The sequence below is a fragment of the Oryzias latipes genome, chromosome 21, assembly GCF_053564925.1.
Source record: "Oryzias latipes strain Hd-rR chromosome 21, Olatipes_Hd-rR_3.1".
NCBI classification, from domain to species: Eukaryota; Metazoa; Chordata; class Actinopteri; order Beloniformes; family Adrianichthyidae; genus Oryzias; species Oryzias latipes.
Genome location: NC_136257.1, coordinates 6,857,277 through 6,878,685, shown reverse-complemented (window position 1 = coordinate 6,878,685; position 21,409 = coordinate 6,857,277). Strand labels below are relative to the sequence as shown.

Sequence of the window (21,409 nt, the reverse complement as noted above, 5' to 3'; positions counted from 1 at the left end):
TTACTTTTTTTTTTTTAACTTTTCTTATCCGACAGCTGAGCAAACAAATGTAAGCTGAAGGATTTGGAATGATTTAATGAGCATGCATAGATACAATATAATTAACACATGATTCAGATAGTTTTTAGGCCTAACTGACTATCCTGACGGTCTACAACTGCACAAAGTGTATATTTGTATAAAACCCTTTTGCATTTGAGGCTAAACGTTATATTAATTATGTTTGCATACTGTTCATCTCTTGCCGGACCAGACGGGGAAAAAAAGAGAGTGGAAAAAGAATGAGAGAGCGGGATGTTAGAGATGGGGAATTAAGGTACAAAAGAGAGGGGAGAAAAGGGGTTAAAAAGTTTGAGGATGATTAAGAAGTAGGAGGAGTTAAAATCACACCGCAACAAGTTGCTGGAGATTTATCATTAATGTCAGAAGGAAGTATTGGACAATCCAAGGAGGAGCACACTGAGGGTAAGAAAAATGCAGTTTATTGAAGCTCAGGTGTTAATGTGACGATGATACCTCCAGATGCACAGGGGAGTCTGTAATGGAAACACAAGAAAATGTTTGTCAGGTTCTACAAACAATCTTCAGGCGGGAGTACTCCACCTGCAGGAAACAGCTTCTTGTGTAGAGATGCACACTGAAGACATCAGCGTGGAGAATTAGGAGCACCAGAGATTCCGTGAAAAACTCAGTCATGCACAGGCACGTGAGATTGTATCCGAAATCCAAACTGAGGAAACACACCAACAAAGACCAGATTTGACTCAATGTTCAAAAACAGAACTGGGATCAACATCAACAGGCAGAAACGTCTACGTGATTTTGCTTGCTCGTGGGTAGAGCACACAACATACTGTCAGAGCATAGGTGACGGCACCTGTGCTCAGTTGAGTGCTTGTGTTCTACTATCAAATCAATTAACTTGATGACTTGTTCACACATTTAGTTAATTTTGTTCTGATTGTTTTGAGTCATTCTTTTCTTTTGAGTTCTCTCTGAGGCCTGATGAGGTGGCAAAGGGAGGAGCAGGACAAGTTCCTGAACATTTGGAGATGATGGAGGAGGAAAACAAAGTTATTCTTTAGACTAATGTTTGTATTGTTGAAATATGTTCAACTTGTTTTGAATTAAAGTTCTGTTTTTTATGTTAAAGCATTAAATGACTAGTAATTTGAAGTAACCAAATAACCCATGACGCATGTTTTTGGACGGTGGGAGGAAGCTGGAGTCACTGAAGAAAACCTACGCATGTATGGGGAGAACATGCAAACATGCAAAGGATAATAACCTTCAAAGTCATATGATATATTGTTTTCAAATAGAAAACAAAGAATATTTCTGGATTGAGTTTTGCTCTTAAGCAAACTGTTGTAGCTGCAAACGGAAAACAGAGATAATTCTAGGTGTCCTTAGTTTTTGTTACGTACCAACATAATAGTGGATGGTGATGGGTACCTTTCATGTATTAAAACGCATTCATAGAAATGGATCAACAGAATGCAAAAGTAAGACACCTTATAAGCTCAGCTTCCTGTGAGTCCTGGGAGTGTCCAAAGATCCACCAGAAATGTTCAGATGTAGATTCTTCTGTCAGCATGAAACCTTAAGTCTAGTAAAATTTTGCAGAAAATAGCATCCTAATGTCTAGAAATAACCCTGCAGGATGGTTGGAACATGATCTTTCACCTACAGTTTGAATGGAGTCAAAGAGTCAATAAAGGTGCTGAAGCTAAACAGCACATTTAGTTTTCATGTGGCTAATAGCAGCAGAAGGTGTTTATGTGAGGATCGAGTGCTTTAGTTTTTGGTGATGGCTTTAGTCATGTTCTCTTTGCTGTTTTCCTTCTGTTGGTCACACCAGATTTAGTTATAAGGTGCGGACAATTATCCACAGCTGTTTTGGTTTCTGTCAAGTTTCCTCACCACCAAGATCCTCCACCACCAGTTCCTAAAAGTTTAAAGCACAGATGTGTAGTTTGAAAGGAAAATAACCTCCAAATATGTGGCTACATTGAACTTTCTGTGTTTAATAAAGCACATTGATTTTAGCATCAAAAGTTCACTTCAGAGTTTTGTGAGATTAAAAGAATTTTATTCAAACCTTTGATCATCTTTGTTTCCACAGAATTCTTCTTCCAGAATCAACACCACAACTTTTCTAGTGTCTGACTAAAAAAAAACAAAAAAAAAAACACAAAAACAAAAAGACATTTCACGAAACTTCATGGTTTCCATTTGATATTTTATTTGGGATTTCCGCAAACTAAAACTCTAGAAGCAATTCATTGTTAAAACAGGGATCTGCAACCTGAGGCTCCGAAGCCGCATGACATAATTTTACTCCTTTACTGTAGCTTTATGGTTAAAGAAAAGCAGCAGGTTTTTCATTAAAAAAATGAATGTTAAGTACAAAGTAATCAATTAGTAAAGTAAAACAAAAAAAAGTCAAGTAAACTAACTCAAACTTTACATCATTCTCAAACAGTTGAAGGATGGTACGTATCACTCTGCCTGGCTCCTGACTACAGTTGCTGTAACGCTCCACCAGGCGGTGCAGCTTCATAGTTTACCCAAAGTCCAACAATTTGACACATTTTTGAGCACTGCTCCTTATTACAGAAAATGAATTGGACGTCAGTAAGTGCAGCCAGAATTCATACCAGATTATAAAGTCGATTATCTATTTTTGAACAAATTCAAACATTTTTAAGTGGACTTCATGGTTTGAAAAATACAGGAAGGGCCACTTAACTTTAATTCAACCCTAATTTATTTTTGGTAAGTTAGATGTACACATTTCTGAGCTGCTTACGTTTTCTCATTGCCTTGGAAAAGGTAGAAGCTGATTTTTTTGTACAGTCTGATTAAAAAACATTTCTTGTTTAAGTTTGTACCCTTTATGTATTTTTAATGGTTAAAAGATCTTGGCCTTTCTTCTTTTTCACAGATCCACTGCATTGAAGAGTGACATTTAATATCATTCCAGAGTCCCGGAAATCCATCATGGATATGTCCACAGTCTTCTTCTCCATTATGATCATCAGGCTGATCAGATCCCCAGAACCTGTCAGGTCAGAGAACAAGAGAATTAAATTCAGACAACTTTGTCAAATAAGTATTTGTAGTTGTCAAAGATAGAAGCATACACACACTCACACTGACACACACATACTTCTTGATGTCAGATGCTTCAGTTATGGTCAAGTTGTGACAAAGCCACATAAATGTATCATATTTTCTGTATTTTACACCCTATGAGGTGAAGAGGTCCTATGTTTTCCTTTTATTTTAGTGTATGTGTGTAATTAGTGTATTTGTGTACCGGGGATGCCGCTGACGTCACCCCTCACAGCTGATGCGATCAGCTGGGGTGCGTTAACTCACTGCATGGCTTCCGGGTTGAAAAGGGACAGACAAGGTGGGCTGGAGGACTAAGGAGAGTGACAAACTCTGACAAGACGGAAAGGGAGACTAAGAGGGCCCTTCCAAGCAGTTCTGGTACAAATGACGCCCTGGGCGAGCCACACCAGTAGCGCCCCCTCAGTGCCCACAAATTATGACCCAGAAATGCACAATTGCTTGTTATAGTTATCTTTATTCTTTAAATATTTAACAAATACAAATTATAAAAAGTGGCTTGTAAATTCTTACTGCTTTAAGTACTTTTATAAAAAAAAAAATCCAAAAGTACCAATAACTTACAATGATAACATCAGTGACATCACACAATATGGTTTAAAATGACCTCCATCTTAATATAAAAAACTGTGTACAATTAGTGCAGCTTAAAGCTTACTATAGCTTACACTACAAACTTGGTTTGAGTGTGTTATTAAAAACTAAAAATGTGCCCGTCTTGCCTTAATACGGGCAAAGTCATCAATTAAGACATCATAATTTAGTTTTTCAGCAATGGTGTGGTTTATGCTGATTACTGCCAAACCAGAGAGCCGATCCTGAGCCATGGAGGACCTTAAGAAGGTTTTGATAAGCTTAAGCTTAGAAAAGCTTCTCTCTGCCTCTGCCACAGTAACAGGTAATGTGAGAGAAATCCTTAGAGCTGTCCACAGATTTGGATAAAGTTCTGTCAGTTCAGAGTCGTGAAGGAAAGATAGCAGGTCATGTTGTGTCATCGTCTGCTTTTGGAGGTTGGGCAGGTGTTTTAACTCTTTTATCAGCTCATCCCCATCCAGGTCAGATTGTCCATTGTACTGTAATGTGGCACCAAGAGCCTGACACTGTGATTTCAGAACCTCATCTGATAGAGTTTGAAAGTTGGACACTTTGCAAGGTTTTGAATCTTTCCTGGATAGCAGATACTGCACAGTCCACAACAGCATTGAAAAATTCCATCTCAAGTTTTTTTAGAGCATCTCTCAGAGGTTCATCAGAAGATTCATATGTAAAGTGAAGCTTGGTGGATCTGAGCCCCTTCTTCTGAAGTACTGCCTCCACGTTCATTTCTTCACACATTACCTTAGCAGATGTCTCTGCCGCCACAAACCCAGTTGCTCTGTAGGTAGGCAGAGCTGTCTCTGTCTTGTGTAGCAGATTAACTGCTATGTCCACTTGCATTGTTGCAGACTGCATCATTTTGCTGACATACTGTGTATGGCTTAGTATGTCATACAAGACAACTGTGCAAATACTGAATCGATATGATCCAACCTTCTCTGACAGTGACTGCGCCTCAGTTTTAATAACTGGGTCCTTGGTGTTGTCCCTGACTTCTAGAAGTGCCTCTCTCACAGCTGCTGACTGATACCTCATGGGTTCCACACTCTTCACTTTACTCTCCCATCTTGTGTCAGTCCACATCTTTAAAGTGACTTTCACAGGTTTTTTCAAAATGGCCCATCTCTATGTGGATGCTGAAAAGAGACTGTGAAGTTTTTGCAGAATGCCAAAATAGTTGGTTCAATGTATGAGCCCCACATGGTACAAACAGAGCTCTTGGGTTCAGCTGTAGGAGCCTGGCCTGTACGCCCTTGTTCTTTCCATGCATCTTTGCTCCGTTGTCATATGCCTGGCCTCGACAGTCCTCAAAAGAAATGCTCAATTCCTCAAGTTTTTTCAAAATTGCAGTTGTCAGATGTTCACCTGTGGATTCCCCTGCCCCCAAAAAACCCATAAAATATTCTTTAATGCAGGGCTTTTCCTCCAGTGAGACGACTCTGAGCACAACAGATAGTTGCTCTGTGTGGCTGATGTCTGATGTGCAATCAAGAATTATGTAGAAAAACCTGGACCGTTTGATGTCATTCACCATTGCTGAAATGGAATGGCTGCTCATCAACTGTATGATTTCATTTTGTGCCACCTTGCCAAGGTAACTAGGGTGGCTGGAGGTTGCCTTTTGGACACGGGTGACATGCTCCTTCATAACTGGATCAAACTCAGCCATTAATTCCACTTCTTTCAGAAAATTACCATTTGAAGAATATAATGTCTCAGTATTCCCTCTTAAAGCCAGATTTCTCACTGCCAGAGATTTTATGATAGCAATAAACTGTTTTAGTACTTCTCTCCATCTTTTTGTTTCAGCCTCCAAAAGTGCCATCTCCTGCTTATCGATTGATTCTCCTTTTTTTATTCTTACAGCTAACTCCTTCCAAATTTTCATGCAGTTGATATGATCTGGGCTGTTGTCGTGTGAGTTGATCAAATAACCGGCATGCTTCCAATCATTAAATCCAGGGTTTGTTAAATTAATGTTTTTTTTAGAAAAAAGTTTGTAGCAAAAACAGAAGAACCTATTATTTTTTTCTGAGTACACCAACCATGTTCTTTTCATCTTTTCTCCACTAACTAAAGTCTTTTTAAAGTACTGGTGATGACAGCTTCTTCCATCATTGTCATTCCTTGGAAAAACAAATGTGGATGGCACCTCACTGGTCCTCTGCCAACCAGATATGTCCGATCCCTGTCAGTCATGGATAAGGGTCAGTTAGCTGGGTCTGTGGGCAATTCCTCATCCACTGAAGCCACTGTAATGGATGGGAATGTTTTCGGTGTTTGTAATCCTAAAAAAGGCACATATATTGTGAATAAATGTTTGCAGAATTTGTTCAGTCAGTATGGATTGTCATACATTTTATGATATTATGTTCACACTGTGACTATGAAAATATATACCATATCTAGTATCTAGTAGTAATTTAAATAATTTGCAAACCTGATGTTTCCTGCTGTTGTGAATCGGATGCAAATTGTTCTTCAGCATCTGTGCAAATGTTCGGCTCTGCGTCCTTAAGTGCCAAAATGGGTTCTAAAGTGCTATCTGTCTCCTGAGTGACGGAGGAGAAGGATGTAGATGCACGTGGTACATCTTCATCATCTTGCCTTGCAGCAGGTGCTTCTAAATATTTTAGAAGTGCATCTAAAATGAATGGAAAAATAGAACATTGTTACAAATTACTTAGACAACTATATCAAAGTAGAGGGGATTAAAGCTGTATATTTTTAATGCAATTTCTGACAAAACCCACCGCAAAGTTAAAGTTAAATTTAAATAATACTGAGAATAAGAGACAAAGTACTGAAAACATGTAATTACAAAAATATAAATAACGTGACAGCAGGTCATCATTTTGTGTTATGCTATTTTAATAAAAGCACAACACGAGTGAAGAAATTAATTAAAATTGGATATGAGTGAATATTAAAATTGTATTTAATTAGCTGAATTTAGTGCACAAATAGAGTTGGATTAAATAAGAAATTTTGAAAGTAGGGGCTAAACAATATAGCCTTAGCCTAACTCTGTTCAAAGTTTAAAAAGTTGTCTTAGACTACTAACACATAATGACATGAACAATATTTAATATCATACATACCTTTGTTCGTTTCACGTTTCTCTTGGATTTCTTTTTTCTTTTTCCTAAATTGGGCACCCGATGGTTTTGTCCTTTTCATTCTTTACGAAAATAAACAAGTTAGCGTTTTCTGACACCAGCTACCGCTTGCATCAGCTTGGCCTCGGGCTAAACCAATAATTATTATAGTTTATTTGAGAGATTGATTGAAATTGGGTTTTAAAATAGATTCATGTTGAATGCAGTATTTAATTTGGTGTAATGACTGGTTTAATTTGAAAGTACAAGTAGTTTGAGCTAGGGATGATTTATTAGACTGTAAAATACTCCCAATTACCTGTTTGTTATTCACCCAGCCGCTGGTGAATCCCCCCCCCCCCTCCATTGTTTGACTTGTTTTCGCCCAAAGAGTCCCGACTCCCACAAATAGGTGAGGGTGGGGAAAAAAGTGGAAAGGGCGCACTTTTCAGTGTCGTGCAGCAGAGGGCGCAGTGTAACATTTAAAATGGAACCTTCAAATGTAGTGGTGGTTACGTGCACGGTGGGTCTGCTGTGAATGAATGAAAACTTTATTAATCCCAACAAGGTGAAACTCAGTTCCAGTACATCTCGATGAAGAAGGTCAGACAAACAGCAACACAGGATACACACACACATCTCGAGAGGTTACTGAGGTCAATGCAGCCGAGCGCCTTAGATGACCTGCGCCGGCGCACCTTTGTATAGCATGCAGATGGACCACGAAGAGGGCCGGGGGTTGGGTTTGGTGACAAAAAAAAAAGTTGTATCCCTACACTGCGTACAATGTGTTGATACAAGAAAAAAACTACACCGTTTAAACACAAATAGCACATATTCAGACAAAGACACAGTACATGAGGCTCATGGGGGAAACGGTGGTGGACGGGAGTGGGGGGCCCCCCATGAGTCTGTCCATCAGGTGCAGCTCCGTGAGCCAGGCACATCTTCCGGGCAGCTCACAGAGGAGGTAGGGAGGGGGTTGGGAGGGGGTGAGTTGCAGTTATCAACCCTCAAGAACAGCTGCTGCAGTCCACTCTGTAGAAGCGGCTTTATTTTGGTGGAGCCAAGGACAGTTGTCCACAGCTCCTTCGGGGAGTCTGATTAGATAAAATGCTTTTTGGGCGCCAGCAGGTTGTTTGTACTGCCGGCAAAGTCCTTGACTGGCTCTTCGCTTTGTGAGGCAGAGATTGATCCGAATGAGAAGTGGGTGAATTTAGCTCAGTCTTCCCTCAAATCCGGGCAGAAACTTGCTCCAAGGTCGCATCCATCTTCCGCACAAGTTCAGGGGTCTCAGGCAATCTGCTTAACTGGGCAAGACAAGCACAGAGCTTTTGATCCGCTTGTGAAAGTTTCTCATTCTGAGTCTCTGCTCCCCGAAAAATCTTTCCCAGGAGCTTTGATTGATTGCCTCTCTCCATCTTCTGCTCCCAGACCGCCTGATAAATTAGAAATCCTCCGATCCCAATTACGAGGAATCCAATTATCAGAAATCCAAATAGTTACACGTCCTCGACATCCTCCACGGACAGCTGGGCCAGGCACACCAGCCTCCACTTGCCCCATGGATCGATGGTGTATCCAGCCGCGTGGGTGCCGTCCGGGCAGGAAGGGTCCGCTTTCCCGTTCCTTAGTGTGGAAAACACTTTGTCGATCGAATTTAGAGACCAGCTGATCAGATCCATTTTCAGAGTGCAGAAAAGCAGCGGCTTCAGAAGGGTGAAGAATGCACCTCTCGGGCAGACAGGACAAAAAGCCTTGGGGAAGGGCTGACACAGGAGGAGCGAGAGGAAAACATGTCTGTCCTCGACGAGAGTCAGAAAGCAAAAGTGTTGGATTGTATCCCAGAATTCTCTGTTCTGCTAGCTCTGGTCGAAATGGGGTTGAGAAAAGGTTTTTCTTTTGCATATGTACCCTGTCATATGGTAGTTGTATGTTGTTTCACCCTTAGCTATTTCATCCCATATTGTTTCCTTAATTTATTTTTTTTGCGCCATAAGTTTGAGGAGGGGAGAGGATGATGACATGGCCTGGGTGCGACACATATTGTTAGGGATGTCAATGTTAAACTATGGGTTGTCAGGTGACACATTGTGTTCGCCGGTCAATCATGACCCGAAGGCATTTCAAAAAAAAAAAAAGTTGATAAATGCCGCTCCCTACTGGATGCCGCCCTGGGCGACCGCCCACATCGCCCATATCAAGAACCGCCACTGCTTCCAAGGAGCAAGCACGCACGGAATACCTCGGAAACCGACCATCGGGAGTTACAGAGGAGGATCTGACATGGACCTTTCCAAATTCTGCCGCAGGGACTATAATTAATTTCTTTTGGGGATGGACGTGGCAGGAAAGTGACCAAGAGCAAAATGAGACTCCCTGACGTTAACCCGAAGGACGGGGTGAGATCATTTCAGTTTTCCTTTTTCTTTTGACTTTGGGAGGGATTATTATATTGGAGCGCTTCCACGCGTACAGGTGGGGGACGCTAGACGGACAATAGGGTGTCATTGTAAACGCATGCACGGACCTATATGTAGATATCGGGAGAGCGATTCATGGAGTGTGACTGAGATCCATGAATTGTTATGGTTAAAGAACATTTCTTGATTTAATTGGTTGTTCATTTGTGTTCAATAGTCAACCCGCGACAATTATCGTAAGACTCTAAATGAACTGTAGAGTGTTACAAAGTGGTACATTCCATCCAGGGGCTTGTAAAAATGTATTTTACTTAACACATTACAGAACACATTACAGAACGAAACAAACTTGTGTGCATTTAATTTTGTTCTGATCGTTTTGAGAAATTCTTTTTTGAGTTCTCTCTGAGCCTGATGAGGTGACAAAGGGAGGAGCAGGAAAAGTTCCTGAACATTTGGAGATGATGGGGCGGGGGGACAAAGTTATTCTTTTGTTGGTGTCAGGTTTAGAGTTAGCAGGATCCACAAAGCAGGCAGGATTTGTGCAATTTATTGAATGTAGATGAAAGGGCTGGGCGGTAAAGTTCATGGAAAGTTGATCTGGAGAAACAGAGAACAGGAATCAATCTGGATTGATTAAAAAAATAGGGTGATAGCTTGAAAGACTACTGGGATCTTTGTCTGGTTTTAGAAGAAGGATAATGTTGGCTGAGTTCATGTTAGGTGGTAGAGATTGGCTTTCATTGATAAATGTGACCGTTTTATAAAACGTCGGTGCCAGTTGTTCCCAGAATTCCTTGTAAAACTCAGCAGGAAAGCCGTCTGGTCCTGGTGCCTTGCTGTTAGGCATTAGTAACAGAGCTTCATGAAGTTCAGACAACGAGAGCGTTGAGTCTAGATTTGTGATTTGATCTTCATTTAACCTGGGTAGGTTTACATTATTGATAAATGAGTTGATGCTTTGTTCTGATGGATTGATCTGTGGTGTGTTTAAGTTTTAATAAAAATCTTTAAACGCATTATTAATTTTGACCGGGTCATGGGTGACATTTCCTGTTTGGTCCATAATAAAAAGTGATTGTTGATTTATCTTTATTAATTTTAAGCTGATTAGCTAGAAATTTGCCAGATTTGTTTGAGTTTTCATATCTTTCCAGTCGAAGTCTTTGTATCTGAAATTGTGTTTGTTTGTTGATGATGTCATTTAACTGCAGCTTTAAAATTTTCAGGTCGCCCAGAATGTGTTCCTGTGCAGAAGTACCATAAGCAGTCTCCAGGGTTTTGATTTTGTTTTCTAATTCTAATAAATCTGCTTTCTCTTTGCGTTTTTTTTTAGATGAGTAAGATATGATTTTCCCTCTCATCACTGCTTTTGCTGTTTCCCAAAGAAGACATGGTGAGATCTCAGGAGTATTGTTAAATTCTAAGAAGGTTGCCCACTCTTTTTTCAAAAATTCAATAAATTCCTGGTCTTTTAACAGAGATGTATTAAACCTCCTGAGGGTGTGGATATTTCCCTAGAAATATATACAGAAACTGGTGCATGATCACTGATAATGATTGGATGAATGTTGGAACTTCTAATTTCTTTTAAAAGAGATTTACTGACTGATAAATAATCTAAATGAGAGTGTGAATGGTGTACTGGAGAAAAAAAGGTGAACCCCTTAGTGTTTGGATGACATCAGCGCCACGCGTCGCAGAGACCCAGATCATTCATGTACTGCTTTAGAATACTTGCAGACCCCCATGTGCGCTGATTTGCTGCTGTGCTGAGTCTGTCAAGTTCAGGGTCCAGAATCAGATTGACGTCTCCTCCTATAATGATTGTGGAGTCAGAGTGAACCGAAAGTGAGGTTAAGAATCTGTGAAAGAAGGAAGAGTCGTCAACATTCGGGCCATAGATACTGGCTATGCAAAAGTCCTTATTCTGAATGGATATATTAATAATTACAAATCTGCCTTCTGGGTCAGTAACTGTATCCTTATGAGTAAATGTAACGTTTTTGTTAATCAAAACTACAACACCTCTTTGTTTGGAGTTGTAACTAGCAAAATATATGAATGGGAATTGTGAGCAGCACAGGGGATGATCAGCTGGTTTACATAAGTGGGTCTCCTGCAGCAGAGCTATATCTGCTTTAAGATCATTCAGGTGGGTTAACACTTTCAATCTCTTTGGCCCAGAGCCAAGTCCACACACATTCCAGCTAACGATGTTAAGACTGTTCATAACTGCTCTAACCGGGAGAGCGCAAGGCTAAATAGTGTGTGTGCCAGTCCGTGTGCGCATGCCCGCTGTACGTGCCCGCTGCGCCGAGAAGCGCTGTGCGTTGTGGTTGAACGTTTCCTGGCTGTGAGCTGCATGTTGCGTGCGTCCTGTGTGAGCCTAAATGAGATTTTTGCAGTTTATCAACGTGTGTGTGTAGGATCGCGTGTGCATGCCCTTGTGCGTGCTAGAATGAGTGCGCGCCCGTTCCGCGCATAGAAAAAAAACTCACCTTCGTTGCGTTGCTTTTACCTGATTCACATACGAGGAAAGGGGAAGGGGGGGGGGGACAAGAGAAAAGAGAGAGGAAAAGAGAAAGAACAAAAAAAAACGAAACAACCACAGAAACATGAATGTGAGAGGGGAAGAAAAAAAAAACAGTTTTCCTGAGAGGTGTGGATTATTGATGACCGATTATTTCCAATTCAATTAAATAAGTTTGCGGGTTTCTTCTGGGCAGCGCAGATGTCAGTGCGCCTCTGAAAGCCTTCAGCACAGCCAGGGTGTTAACTCTGGGTCCCGGAACAGCTTGCCGTTCAGAAAAAGCTTATCCACGGAAACCACGGCACGGGATCCAGCAGATAGATGTTTCCTCCTCAGCGGAAAGAGGATTTTCCGACGGCGGAGGATCTCGACCGGAACTGGTCGTTCACGCTGAAGTGGGTTCTCTTCAGCTCCCGGCCTCGGCCCTTCACCAGCTCCTTTTGTTTATAATGTTCAAATTTAGCCACAATTGGACGCAGGGGCTGGTAGGCGAATTCTTTAAAGAAGCAGATGAACCAACAAAGGCTGGAGGCTGTGATGGAACTAATAAAGGTTGTCTGATTGGATGCAGAACAGGTGTGAGTGACTTGATCCTCAGGCAGGAATGCGAGGGCGATCCTGATACCTGACAGTTGGACTATTGTTTGTGTTCTTGAAATATGTTCAACTAGTTTTGAAGTATAAGTTCAGTTTTGTTTGTTAAAGCTTTAAATTAGTAGTAATTGACTTCTGTAGTTAATATTTAGGTTTTGAATGTTTTGTATTTGTAGTTCCCTCCCTATTGTGTCATTGGTCTGATCAGCCAGAATAAAATCTCCCTAATGTTTGCTGTTGGGGGGTCAGTTTTGCTTCAGTTGGTTTAAGCTTTGGTTCCTGATTCTCTCAGTTACATTTTTGTTAAGTTGACCTTTTTAAATAGAGGCCAATCCCATTTTTTAGGTGACATAAAATGTCTTTTTTGAATATTTTTTTGTCCTGTGAATCAATCAGAAGAGCGGCCCCTGATAACCCTTTTAATTGCAGGAAAATGGAGTTTCCAGAGGGGGGGACAGCTCTTAGGGCCCAGGCAATGAGCCAAGTGTTGGAAACCTGGTCTCCTTTCATTCTCACATGAGTCAGCAGGAAGTCAGAGATGCCAGGCAAAGGGAAGAAAGTGCTCAGCAGAAAAAATGATTCAGAGCACTCCAGCACCAATTTGAACTCCTATGATTGGAAGTTCAGGCACGTACCACCTCAACACCTGAACTGGATTTACCAGAGCCTGAACTGTCTAACCGGGGACCTCTGGAGACTGCTGACACTTCTCATGTAAACCTCAGTAATGTGGCTGACAATTCAACACACCAACCATCAGGTCAAGAACTATTTTTTGTGGATGTGTGAATGGTAAATGGCGTATGGTTATTTAGCACCAACCTTCCTTTAAGGTCCAAAGTGCTTTACAGTCCCAGTCACCCATGCACACACACATTCACACACTGATCCAGACTGAACACTCACTGCAGAGTCAGAGGACTTCCATCAACCCATTTCCAGGTCCCCTCCAAGACTGTGTCAGTCAGACCAATCCAAACATCTTGCTTTTTCAATGCAGAAACAAATAACTGCAAAAAAACAAAAACATTAGCTGCTCACCAGTTTGTCAACATATTTTCAAATGAGATGACGTTTTTTCTGTGAGAAGTGCTTAGAACTGCAAAACACACATCACATGAGGACAATAAGCACGAGGCAAAAAATTAAAGACTGCTAATTTTGAACACAGGACATCTGTATACAGACACCATTGACTTTACAACTGAGCTATCTCCAGCATGACAGTTACATGTTGCCATCATAGATTCTAAGTATGTTCTTTATTGAATAACCTTCATAGTGTATTATCTAATTAGGAAAAACCAAGTTGAAATGATCCCAAGCCACAGAACGTTTTTTAAAGGCAGGCATGGCAAAGTGCAATGAACTGAGGCTGATTCGAATACAGCGGAAACAACAGAACTGGTCAGGAAATGTTCCGGATTCATTTTAATTTATAGAGAATAGTGAGCCCAACTGTTCAAACACAAGTGACATTTGAAGCCTGGTTCAACCAACCAATGCATTTGGCGCTTCAAAAACGTCATCACCCACGTGATCTGCGCTAGATGACACACGCCCCAAAACATTGTGCCTAAACACTCTGTTTCACGAAGGTGAAACAAGCTCCGGAGTATCCGTGTCAAACAGGCCATCAATAGTTAAAAGTAGTTAAAGGATTCATGTTGTTGCAGGTTTATATGAGACGATTCTGTAATCAGACATTTTTAATTAACAGTTCTATGACCTTTCACTGAAACCAAACAAAAAAACGTGAAGTCAAATAACCATATTTAATCTAAAAAATATATGCTTTTGGACTTTGGAATTTCAGCTGGGATTAGGTCTGGCCTGAAACCAGATTGTTCTTCTTTTAAACAGATTTATTCTGTGCTTTGATCATTTCCTGTCACATAACCTAAACCCAGCTGTTTATTGGACCATTCACCTAACACACATGTTTAGAATACTCTGGTAAACAAAAGGGTTTCCTGGTTGACTTCATAAATACATTTACATTGTAAGGCCTGATTCACACCAGGGTTCATTTCCTTGAAAAGTCCATTTTCTTTGGCAGAAGTTAAAACCTCACCTGATTTCTGATGTGGATCAGACAATCAAATCCTGATTCCCATGTTTCCACATTTTTACAGTTCTAAGGAGTTGCTTCAGTCTTTTAATAGGATCTAAATAACATTAAGAATCTGTCCAAACCCAATCACATGGATGCTTAAATGTCATTGTTGATTTGATCCAAAAAAGACCAAAAATACAATAACGTACATTTTCCCCTTCAGTGTTTATCACCACCAGATCAGCTCCTCTGGCTCTGCAGAACTCTCTTGCTTCATCCCAGGTCTTAGACTCTCCAGAGAAGAAGTAACAAGATGAACCAAATCTGATCCATTTCTCAGGACATCCTGTTTTCCCTGGAACACATTTGACATTTTAAGCAGGACAAAATATTAACACATTGTTTGAAACAAGCAGATTTTGTTTCTCTTTATCTATGGATTTTTGTAGCCTTGTTGGGAGTAATTGCAGATGCATCATGGGTCCCTCTTATCTTCTCAACAGGTCCACTGGGTCAGCGCTGAACAGCAGCGACCCCCCCTCACACACACACCCCATTTGTGGCCGATCAGTGGCAGCCACTCATGGGACTTGGAGGCCGTTTGAAACTCGTAACTTCTACTCTTCCCTAGCTACCTGTAACAGGAACTGGTACTCAAGTGGAAGTTCAGTGTTTCCGTTATCTAGTACTGTACATACATGTGAGTGGGGTGTGGTCTTTGTCATCTGTTTGCAGACGGGCTCTAGACCCCTAGTGGTTCTATCTTTAAAATAATATTTATAATAAATCTTTGTCATTTAGAGCCACGTCTCCACTTGGTTTGAGTGCACATTGTTGTTGTTGTTTTTTTTAAGTGTGCCTGAACTGATCATGTTTGCCACATACAGGATCTGAATGGTTTTAAAGGTTCTGCAGAAATTCAAAGAAAGTCATGTTCTGTTCCTCCTGATTGGTGCCAAAAATGGTTTTAACCAAAGCATTGTTATTACACTAAAGGTTTAGTGTCATCATCCCAGAAAGTTATAATGATTCAAGGAAGAGCTATGATTGCAAACAAAATTGATCTTATTATTAAATATTGTGCATTGTCCATCATTTAAAAAAAAATACAGAAACAGAAACCATTTGTATGCTACATGGTATAGCTGCATTTTCACAAATGTACATTTTTAATAAAGGATTTTCATACTTACTCTGTTTAAAATCCATCAGCCTCTTGGTTGTTTCAAGGAGGTTGGAATTTAGCCTCTCAATAACAGCATTCTGATGCTCAGTCAAATTGTCTTTTTTGTCAGAAATTTCTGACAAATGTCTTACTGTGTCACCATCTGAAATGAAGTCAGGCCAAAATAAAAAACTTTATCAGTGACTTAAGCAGAATAGTGGAACAAGTGCAGTTGCCTAACGGACTATAAGAGCGAAGGTGCACAGAAAATATTATTAACCAACATGCAGATAGAGACTGTACAAAATGAGTGCATAAAGACAGATCTTCATGGAAAAAAATGAACCACAAACCAAGTTTAACTTTTCTTTTGTTAACTGATAAAACATTAGTGAGACTGATATTAATCATAGTAGATTTTAGAGTGTGACTGTTTGGGGTTGTGGACAGGTTTCTTTTATATAGATAACTAGTTCAAACAGGTGCCATTAATACAGGTAAAGAGTGGAGGACAGAGGATCCTCTTACAGAAGAACTTACAGGTCTGTGAAACCATAAATCTTGCTTGTTTGCACCTTTTTTCCACCATAATTTTCAAATACATTATTTAAAAATCAGACAATATGATTTTATCTTTGTCTCTCATAGTTGAGATTTACTCATGATAAAAATTACAGACCTCTCTCACCTTTTTAAGTGGGAGAACTTTCACAATTGGTGGCTGACTTAATACTTTTTTGTCCCCTTGTAAAACAAATCCTCATTTGACCTTTGGCAGTTGCCTGTTCGACCAGTTTTTTAGAGAAGTAAAATCGCCAGATAGTGAAAATGTATTTATTTATTTTGTTTATTCATTCATTCATTCATTTATTTATGCTGTGTGCCTAATAATGTTAACTAATGTAGAGGCATGCAAAGTCAAAAGCACATTAGACCAATCACAGAGCCCTGTGGTACACCACGCCTATCTCTGCTGTATGAGGAAGAATTTTTTACATGATCAGATAAAATATCTTAGAAACAGCTTTAAGCAGCTCCTGCTAAAGACATTTTCCAAAATCTGCAGCAAAATATTTTGATCAAGTGGATCAAATGAAGCACTAATGCCTAAGAAACATTTACAAATGTTTTCTAATATTGATCACACTACAAAAAATGTATACATGTGAGAGAAATAGCTAAATTTGGGCTGCACGGCTGGGCAGTGGTTAGCGCCCTTTACCTCACATGAGCCTGGTTCAAGTCCCGGCTGGGGAACCTGACGCAGAACATCAATGACCTTTCTGTGTGCAGTTAGCATGCTCTCCCCATACATGCGTTGTTTTCTCCAGGACTCCTGCTTCTTCCCACCAAGACATGCTTCATAGGTTCATTGGTTAAACTAAATTGTTCCTAGGTGTGAATGTGTATGGATGTGTGATTGTGGCCCTGCGACAGACTGCTGACCTGTCCAGGATGTCCCCTGCTTCTGCCCACATGTGGACAGGATAGGCTCCGGCATCGCCGTGACCCCAAAAGGGATAAAATGGGTTTAGAAGATAAATGATTTAATTAAAAAAAAGAATCTGCTAATTTTATTTAACTGAGCTACAACCCTTATAGTCCTCGACAACACATCCCTGAAAATGATTGGTTTCTTTGCTATTTGACTGAAATAGATGGCAGAAAAAATGAAGACCTATTCAAGACCTTAACTGACTTTAGATAAAATTATATTCATAATTCACCTCAATCCCTCCTCTTCCTGTTTATACTTTTTTTTAAAATATTAATTTAAACTGTTGAAATTTATTTTAAAACGTTACATTTTTTTTTGCTTACACAGCTCCCTGTTGTATAAACACAATAAGAATTTAAACGAAGACAATGAAACAAGTTTAAAAAAAACAATAAATAATCTACATGGAAACTAATAAACCATCAGACAGACCCATACAACACTGTGGGATGATTGTTTCAGGTTTTCTACATTACAACTTCCATTCATCTGTTTTCTATTCCTGCTTGTGAGGGTTGCTGGAGCTTATCACTACTGCTTTAGGAGGAGCGCGAGTTACACCCATTTGTAGTTCATTACAGACTCACACATATTCACACCTAATAGAAAATCAGAGTCACCAATTCAGCTATGAAGCATGTTTTAGGGCCATTAGAGGAAGCTGGAGAACCAGGAGAAAACCCACACATACACATGGAGATCATGCAAACTCCACACAGAAAGGACCAGCTGGAGCTTAACCATTTGAAATGAAAGTGCAAACCTCTACATTATCATGCAGTCTTACATGCCACAATTTAAGAACATTTAAAGAAATTACATTTCTGACATGAATGTAAAAGAAAAAATAAACTTATTGCTACATTTGGTCTGTTGTGAGTTAAATACTCACAGAGGAGGCCAAGAATGACGAGTCCAGCCAGAAGAAGAACACTCAGCATCACCATGAAAGTAATAACACCGAGATAGCATCTCCTATTGGACTTGATGGAAGCTGTGGGGGGGAAATTATAACTGAAACCACAATAGAAAACATAAAGTGAATTAATTTTGTGTAATCAGTGAGTTCACTCTTACCTGGTGGATTTGATACAGAAAATTTTAAGACAGGATCTTCAGGTTCAAAATTTTGATAAATGGCTTCCATTATAAGGATGTAAAGTCTAAGAACGTGTGAAGTGTGTAACAGACTGACTTGTGTTCTGAACAGCTATTCCTGTCGGACGTTATTATTAAAGTGATGGGATGTCAATGTCATGTGACAGTAGTTGCATTGTGACAGGAAGCTTGGATGAGATGAATGTGTGGAAGTGGGGTGACTAAGATAAATTTCTACTAAGTTCAGCATTTACTTTTTTTCTTTCTAACTTCGAAGTTTCTATCAGCTGAGCAAACAAATAAGAGCTGATGACCAGATTAGACTGTTACAAAAGGTGGTTATTAGGAGTGTAACGGTACTGTTAGCAGGGATAATTATTCCGTGTAGGCTTATACCATTTGCCTACCTGCAGCAGAATTATTCTGAAGAAATCACGTCTCTTTTTAGTTACAAAGCAGTCATATCAGTCCAGGTGGTATCTCCCCGAGTCATACCGTTATCAAAAAATGTTCTAATAATATTCTGTTTGTAATATTTTACTGTGGAAAAAAAAAAACAGTGTTGCTGAACTTTGTGAAGCTAAAATGTGAATGGATTTGCCATTAGTTTTTGTTTCCTTGGTTGTTTGTTTCATTTACACTTGATCATTTTGCAAGAAATACAAGGAATCTGGAAAACTTCACCTCCACCGAGTCATAATGGTTGAATTTTTGGTTAAAGATGTCCTGGATCAATATTAGATAATTGAATTGGGTCATTCAAAATAAACCAAAATTTAAAGTATTTTCTAGTAGTCGTTGTGACCTTCAACGTGTTTTCATGTGGAGTGAATTGTTGATTTGATGTGGACTTCAGGGCCAATGTAGAATGCCCCTGGTGTCAGTTTGGCTAAAAAAACTTTGGCTAAAAAAAGAAGAATTACCTACAGAGTTGGCCATATTTGTCACACCTTTAGCCCTTTTTGGGAAAGCTCAAATTCAATATTTTCAAGGTTTTCAATCCCTTGGTATTGTGTGTTTTTTTTTTCCCAATAGTCTGGCCCTGAAATGTATCATAAAACACAGAAATTTACAAGAAAATAATGAAGAGTTGTTACGTCCTTATTCCTTTTAACAAATTTAAATTCTAACATGCTTTGCACAGACAGAAGATTGTGGGACTCCACCGGAAACTCTCACTAAGTATGAGCTATGATTTACAAATAAAAGTAGGTGTTGCATGAAAAGCGAGATTAAGCAGAAGCCAAAACTGCATAAGAAGCCGACTGATTTTGAAATCTCATTCAACTGGAGTCAAAAAAAGCATAAAAGAATTTATCAATTGGCAATGAAATGTCAAATTTCAAAGCTAAATCTTCAGACACAAAGTAGAAATTGATAAAAGAACTGATTACATTTTTAAGTAAGGAATTCTTTTTTTAAATAGTTATTTCTCTTTCAAATTGAGCTGCAGATATTATTTTACCTTTAAAAAGAAGCAATTTTTTGCATGTTATTGTAGCCTGTATGTTTTCTGAAAGGTAAAAAAAAAGTACTTAATCTCAATTTAAAGTAAGTTTCAAACAAACTGTAAGGATTTTGTGGTTTTGTTCTTGGTCATGTTTTTGGTTTTCTTTTTGTCAGTCACTCCCGTTTCAGGTTCATGATCCACAGCTGTCTTCAGTTCAGTTAATTCCCCTCACCCTATTTAAGTGTCTTGGTTTCTGTTCATCCTTGTCAGGTCATCTGCTATGTTGTGTCACAGTTTTGATTCTCCCCATAGTTCTGTCATGTTTCAGTTTGTTAATTAAATGTTTTATTTCCTGTCACCAATCCCGGTCTCCTGCATTTTGGGTCCTCCACCAGTTCATGACACAAACAAAGTTGCTTCTTTTTCACAGCTGCACTGCAGAAGAGTTTCACATGAAACATCATTCCAGGATCCAGGAGTATATTTAATTTGAACACAGTCTTCGTCTCTATATGCCACCCTTCCTACAACATTATCAGGCTGATCTTCTCCGGTCAGATCACAAAATAAAATGATCTGATTATGAAAGTATACTGACATGCATCCAAGTATTTGTATTTCTCAAGTAAAAAAACCTGCAAAAAACAACATAAGCTCCTCACCAATTTATTAACATATATTCAAAGGAGATGTTTGTAAAAGTCAAAACTTAACTAAAAGCAGTAATTCAAACACATAAGAATATAAATTCATTTAAATTTATTTTGATGATGAAACATATGATAAAATGATGTCAACACACACATAATTTCCAGACAAGCTGTCAGAAGTCAAAGCTCTGTCTCCTCCTCTGGTCACCAGCAGAAGCAGTCTCCAGAGTACTGAAGGCAATTAATCTCCATCACTTCCTGGATGCTGCTCACCTGACTCTCATTCACTCAATCAACCACAGCATCCTTAAGCACTGCACTGATCTGAACTCAGAGCGAGAACCAATTGGATACAGCAGAGCATTTCCTGGGAATATAAAGTTCTTTCCCGATTAACAGCCGCTTTAGTTGAGGATGTCCTGCTTTGGATTGAGTCCGGGTCTGAGCTCGATTCGTCCGCAGGGAGCTGTTTCCAAACAAACACAGAACTGTTGTTTGGGGGCACATGACATGCTGCCTTTCTTGTTGATGGAAGGGAGACATGGCCAAATCGAGATTGGATGCAAAAGCAGCTGCGGGTAGGCATAGCTATGTTGTGACTGCGAAGGCGTGGGGAGACGATGGAGGATGAGAAAGTGAGGATAGCATGGAGATGAGCTTTGGGATTGAAACAGGAAAGGAAAAGAGGGGGCAATAGTTTTGATGGAGCTGATGCTAGAAAACAAAGACGGGTAATGTCTACTGACAGTGACAAAGGGGGAGGGGATGGGTATAAAGTCATTCTGGGATTTTTTGAAGGTCAAGGGTTGGGTTCTTTGATTAAAAAGGAGAAAAGGGAGTACTGGAGGGGGTTTTTGTGATACAATTGGTCGAACAACTCCGGTTAGTACGGTTTGGGAAATGATTAGGATAATGAAGGGTATAAGAAGGGGGTTACAATATCCAGTATTAAAAAGGGGTGATGACCTGGCAATAATGGACATGGATAAAGCTAAAATATTGGCTAAAATCTTTGTGAGAAGTCAAAGAAATATTTCTCGAGCTTTAGGAAAAGGAGGACAGATGAAATTACAAGGAGTTTACATACTTTGAGTTGGATTTAGCACTAC

At 39.6% G+C, this 21,409-nt stretch overlaps 1 protein-coding gene across 1 annotated transcript; it reads right to left on the bottom strand.

The window, feature by feature from the left end:
* Window positions 1-1,308: 1,308 nt before the first annotated feature.
* Window positions 1,309-18,317, bottom strand: LOC101164851 (C-type lectin domain family 4 member E-like). Its single transcript, XM_011489421.3, has 6 exons — window positions 18,180-18,317; window positions 17,995-18,096; window positions 15,633-15,767; window positions 14,649-14,794; window positions 13,290-13,393; window positions 1,309-3,064 (listed from the first exon to the last, which is right to left on the bottom strand). Exons 1-6 carry the CDS (start codon window positions 18,247-18,249, stop codon window positions 2,908-2,910), a joined length of 714 nt encoding a protein of 237 aa, XP_011487723.2. The 5' UTR covers window positions 18,250-18,317; the 3' UTR covers window positions 1,309-2,907.
* Between the last annotated feature and the right edge of the window lie 3,092 nt (window positions 18,318-21,409).

Coding starts and splice junctions, on each gene's coding strand:
- LOC101164851 (XM_011489421.3), bottom strand. CDS start 18,249: ATGGAAGCCATTTATCAAAATTTTGAACCTGAAGATCCTGTCTTAAAA. Junction 15,768..17,994: donor CGTCATTCTTGGCCTCCTCT/GTGAGTATTTAA, acceptor ACTTCATTTCAG/ATGGTGACACAGTAAGACAT. Junction 3,065..13,289: donor GGAAGTCCTCTGACTCTGCA/GTGAGTGTTCAG, acceptor CTGACCTGACAG/GTTCTGGGGATCTGATCAGC.